The sequence below is a fragment of the Carya illinoinensis genome, chromosome 3 (assembly GCF_018687715.1).
Source record: "Carya illinoinensis cultivar Pawnee chromosome 3, C.illinoinensisPawnee_v1, whole genome shotgun sequence".
Classification (NCBI taxonomy): Eukaryota; Viridiplantae; Streptophyta; class Magnoliopsida; order Fagales; family Juglandaceae; genus Carya; species Carya illinoinensis.
The window spans coordinates 5,227,691-5,233,762 of record NC_056754.1 but is presented as its reverse complement, the minus strand read 5'-3'; the positions used below and the strand labels follow the sequence as shown (position 1 = coordinate 5,233,762).

Here is a 6,072-nt window from a genome sequence, read left to right as displayed (position 1 = left end):
TTTGCTTAGTGCCTGAATATGGAGCATGCTCTCTACTAGCTGGAGAATTGCCATTCCATATTACTAACAAAGCAAACCAATGAGAATAAATCATATTATTCTGCTTGAGATCAGGGTTTCAGTGTGCAGGGTAACCTGCCTATAGCTAGCCAACCGACGTACAGCAGCTACTACTTTGAATAAATATCTCAACAAGATCGATTAATATTGGAATAAATTCCAAATATATTATATATGTTGATTAGGGTATATAAAGACGAAGTTTATCTCCATATCTTGGAAAGCGTCTTTGCTGTTTGGTGTAATATTATTGGAAGATATATATCCATCCCGCTAAGTAGTGTAGTTAAAGAAAATTATGCTTCTTGATATTAATTCTAGGGACCACGTACAACTCAGTCACAGTTTTCATGTCTATCTGCAAGCCTTTTAGAACAAAGAAAATACCCCCAGCATGCAACCAGTGTGTGTGTATATATATAGATCCCTCTTGCAGTACATACTCAACATTCGAGTTCGATATCAAAGTACTTGAGATTAAGATGGAGGCAAACCGTAAGCGCAGAGGGTTCATTAAAGGGAAGTTGATGTCATTCCAACGAGCAGCGAAGCCTTCCTCAATTGTGCAATATACCAGCAAGCTGGCTAAGCCCAGCCAGTCTTCTCCTTCAACTGCCTCAGTAGGCTTTCTAGTCCAACAGGACTATGTCGTTTCTCAGCCGAATCAGAAGGTGTCGTTTATAGTACCTGCCGATGACAGCCGCGACTTGATAAGCAGCCAATACGACAGCCTATATGGTATAGCGGCTGATGAGACCGTCGATACAAAGGCTGCAACGTATATATCTTCTGTTCAAGAACGTTTCAAGCTTGAAAGAATGAAATCGGAACACAAGAAGTGCCAGGTGGATGCACTCATGTAGATCGAGATCACTCAATATGATATATATCCCTTATCCTGCTAGCTAGCATATATTAGTGATCTCTACTTAGTCTTGTAATACAAATTATAAATAAGACTTCATGATCATTTGAAAGAAAACAGATGGTTCCGAAATTAAGGAGTGCTAGCTGTATATACTTGGTGTTGTGTATCTTCGGCCAACCTTAAAGTTCGTACTGTCTGACGTCTGTACTGATCTTAGGTAAAGGCAATCGGCCAGGTGGTATATATGCGTACGTATAGTACTACACGTAGTTGTTGAAGAAAAAGATATTCCCTTAATTTGATGCATGAGATGATAATGTTGCAGGAGTTGGTGAAAATTATTTATTCAAGAAAACAAATGAGACTCGGCTTTCGTGGTTTTTCTAGAAGGGTGATGCTAGCGGCCTAACACTTACCTCGTACCGCTAGCATAAGTATTCGCGCACCGCCTACACAAATGTAAGAATTTTTTTATTATTATTTTTTTATAATTTTTTTTACATATTTAATTATTAAAAAATAAAATATATATAATTTCACTAATAATTATTTTCTTAACTATTAAGGACAAAAAATAAATTAAAATACATAAACTGTAAGATTGAGGCCGGGGACTCCCTAACATTTTTCAATAATCAAAATATAAGGAAGATGGAATTTGAATATGAATGGTGGTAGTAGGCCGCCAACAGTAGCTTACAACTGAGTGTACCGCTAGTACAAATTTGAGGATTCTTTTTTTTATCATTATTTTGTAAAGATTTTTTTAACATTCTTAATCATTAAAAAAATAAAAAAAAAAATATAAAATTTTATTAATAATTACTTCTTTAACTATAAAGTAAAAAAATAAATTAAAAAAATTAAAATGCACGAGCGATAAGATTGAGCGGTAAGAATGAAGGGCTCTCATAGCATTTTCTTTTTCTAGAATTCTCCCACTTTTGAGGACAAAAATGATAATTTAACATTTGAAATGTTCTCTATTTGAATTTGGGAGATGTTGTTCATCACTCTACAATACACACTTTACATATTTTTATTTTATTTTATTTATTTATTATTACTAAATTAATTGAGTTGTTCTACTAATTATTCATATATCACATGTTTGTTATTAAAGAGGAAAAAATAAAAAATATATATAATGTACGTGTAGGATTATAAATAGAATTAATTTTTAAATTTTTACAGAAACCAATTATAGCTGCTAGATATTTATTTATTTCTTGCAAGGCCAACAACGTCTTGATATAAGGTGATATTTTCGAGAAGTGAATATCCAATATATAAGAGAGATTTGATCGGGCAAAAAGAATAACTGGAAATTTATAACATAACAGCCAAATACGAAGAAGAAGAGAGAATCTGATCTTATCCGTTGTGTGCATAATTCCCAGTACCCCAGAAGGTAGGCAGCATCTAGTTCGCTTATTATAAATATAGATATAAACACACACACATACACACACAACGACAGCATAGGCTTAACGTGCTAGGTACGCTTACCTAGTTCAAAGGAAAGAAAATTATCAAAATGTAAAAGTTCCCTGTAGAAAGCAGATGATAGCACAAAAAATACTGTTTTATAATGGAAAGATATATATATATTATTATATAATATAATAATATATGCGCTTTTCTTAGGCCTGTCCAAATTAACGAATTAATTAATGATCAGGTACGTCCTTCATGATTAACCCAATATTCTAATAAATAAAAAAATCTCAAATAGTGGTAATTGGAGGCTTGAAATTCAATCCGTGCCAACTTGATCTATATATTGCTTACTTAAATGGTAAGTAAGTTGCTTGTTCAGACATGACCCACAAGTTGCTTTAATATAATATATTTGAAGCACTTTGGCGTGAGCAATCTTACATATCAATTACCATGTTGTGTTTTTTATATAATCCAGTGGCGCCTCCCAGCTGGTTTGATTTGATCAAGTACACAAACCTACCCCCTCTCTGTTTGGCCCATCACATTCACTCTCTGTTTGTATTGGACCATCTCCGTCCTTTATAAAAATTATACTTCGTCAGGTTCAGCGCGTTCCTGTATTGGGTTCACTCGGATGGCAGAATAGATCTCTTTCGATTGGGCCTTGGGGACCTTTTTTTTTTTTTTTTTTTTTTTTTTATATATATATATATAATTATATTTGCAACTTTCCTTTTGGTAGAGCTGAAAATTGAATTGGTTGGTTTTCGAAATCGGAGCAACAAGTTTTTTAACTGGTATAACACCTGCCGAACCGATCAACTAGAAGATAAATTCGACGAATTTTTGGTCAATTTTAGAGCTGGTTTGGATAGTGAATTGAGTTAAGATAAAAGTTAAACGTTAAATAAAATATTATTAGTATTTTGAGATTTGAAAAAATTTAATTATTTATTATATTTTGTATTCAAAGTTGGAAAAATTTTAATAATTAGATGAGATGAATTGATATAGGTTTGATAACTAAACGCAATCTTAGACTTTATCGATGGAATACCGCATACTCAATACAACATAAACTCATCATGCTTCAATTACAACATATAAACTCATTCGGCACCACATACTAATTGGTTTTGGGACTTTCTGGTTATAGGAGGGACACACATGGCAATTAGGGGTGAGTTCGGTCCAGTCCGATGAGGTTTTGTGGACTGGACCGAACCTATTATATCCAGAGTTTTCATGTCCTAGACCGAACCGAGCTCCCTAAGGGTCTGGATAGTCTGGTCCGATCAGTCCACCCTTGCCTTTTTTTTTTTTTTTTAATCCCATGACATTTTGTTTAATATTTATGTAATTATAGTGTAATATATTTAATATATACCCATATAATATACTATTATATTAGTAATATGTTAATACTATTAGTCTATTAGTATATAGTAAATTAATAATAGTTCTTAACTTATTTACTATAATTAATAATACACTAGTGCTAATACTATAACTAATAACTATATGTATTAATAGTAATACTATATGTAATATACTAGTTTTACTATATCTCTTCAAACCCCACAAGTTTATTAATAGTCTATGTCATACTATTAACTAATAGTAATACTTTTATTACTAATACTCTATGTAGTTATATTAAATATTATATTACTCATACTCTATGTAATTATAGTGATTTATTACTAACATATTACATATTAAGTTAACTATACTAATATTGTTATAAATTTATACATATATAATATATTATAATTTATACCATAACTCTTATAATATGTTAATATATTAATATATACTAGTACTATATGTTATAGTTAATAGTTATACATTAAAGAATATAATAATACATTAATACTAAATATATAGTTATAGACTTATAATGATTTAGTTATTATGAATTTATGATTAATATAACTATATAATAGCATTAGTATTAGACTATTAGTAATTCAGTATAGTTATATTATATCAGTAATATTAGTTATGTTGAATCAATTAGTTAGTATAACTATTTTCTACATTCTTAGTATTAATAATATTAATATTAGTTATAGCTATATAGCCTATATTAGAATTGAGTCTTAGACTATATAATAGACTAATAGTATTAATAGTAGACTAATAATATAACTATATATTAGTATTAGTTATACTGTTATAGTGATTTAGTATATTTAATTTTCTATATTATAATTTATACTATAACTCTTATAATATGTTAATATATTAATGTATACTAGTACTATATATTATAGTTATACATTAAAGAATATAATAATACATTCATACTAAATATATAGCTATATTGATTTAGTTATAACTATATATTAGTATTAGTATTACTTATAGTATTTAATATAACTATATAGTCTATATTAGTATAACTATAGTATATTATAATATTAGACTATTAGTATTATCTTTTTCAATACCATATTAGACTATTAGTATTATTATATAATTATAAATATTAGCATTATTATATAATTATAAATATTAGTATTAGTTAAAAATTATATAATTAATTTATAAAATTATTTATATAAATAATATATATATAAATTATATGAAATCGTTTGATGTATATTGTTTTTAGAGAATATATTCTAACTGTTTGTTGCGTTAAAGTTTAAAAATCACTGTCCAATTAAGGTTGTCACGTCGTCCTCCCATGAAACTTAGGTTGACCCGCATCACACAGGATTGACTGCTCTCTCCCCTCTTCCGGACCCTCACCCAAGAGTTACAAGACCCTCTCTCCCATTAACTCAACTCTCTCTTCCATAGTTGTCATTGTTGCCATGACCAATCGCCTGCGACGACGAGAATGTCCAGTTGTCAAAAAATTGGTGCGTGGCAACAGAAATCGTTTATATCGCTTTGGTCCAATTGTGGTAGAGACAGACTTTGGTGTCCAACGGCGGTCTGGATTCTTGCGACGAGGCTAACGGGTTCACAGCCACACATACAAAACAGATGAGTTTATGAACTATATTTCCCATCACTTATGTGGGTTTTTATCCAATGTGATGACGCTCATTATATAGGGTTATGGATCACTGAGGGGCCTGGCTTTATTGGGGATGTGTTAAACTCCCAAATGGAATCTCCATTTCAAAAAGGGACGGTTGTTTTTAATTTTTATTATTCTTTTTTCGTAAAATGACAAAATTTAATTCACTTATATTAAAAATCATTTTATAAATGAATAATATATACATATATATATCATCGATTGATTTACTGATTTGCACATGGTTCAAATTGAAATGGAACCGACCGTTGATGCCGTTCGACCTGCTTTTCACCAGTTTCAGAATCAGCCGATTCCGATAGTTCCTTTATGGTCTTTATATCGTATGGAACAAATTTAAATGTGAGACTAGAACAATCATAAAAACTTAAAATACAAAAATAATTATTATTATTATTTTAATCAAGGAGACAAATTCTTATATTTTTATTAAGAGCAATGCTACATACAATCGTAGAATTACAAACGTCGCGTAATCGTTTTGAAAAAGAGTAGAGTTTATAATTAAAATATTAATTTTTTTTTCATGTGAGTCCTATATTAATTCATTTTTTTCAAAACGACTACACGCCACTTACACAATCACGATTGCAAATATCATTTCTCTTTTATTTATCATATCAATAAATAATTATTTATTCGAAAA

The 6,072-nt window shown here is 30.0% G+C and overlaps 1 protein-coding gene across 1 annotated transcript; it reads left to right on the top strand.

Annotated features, from left to right (window-relative positions):
* Window positions 1-449: 449 nt before the first annotated feature.
* On the top strand, window positions 450-1,042 carry LOC122303660. Its single transcript, XM_043115530.1, has one exon. It carries the CDS (start codon window positions 543-545, stop codon window positions 921-923), a length of 381 nt encoding a protein of 126 aa, XP_042971464.1. The 5' UTR covers window positions 450-542; the 3' UTR covers window positions 924-1,042.
* Window positions 1,043-6,072: the final 5,030 nt, after the last annotated feature.

Excerpts from the sequence above, each read along its gene's own strand:
- LOC122303660 (XM_043115530.1), top strand. The coding sequence starts at position 543 with ATGGAGGCAAACCGTAAGCGCAGAGGGTTCATTAAAGGGAAGTTGATG.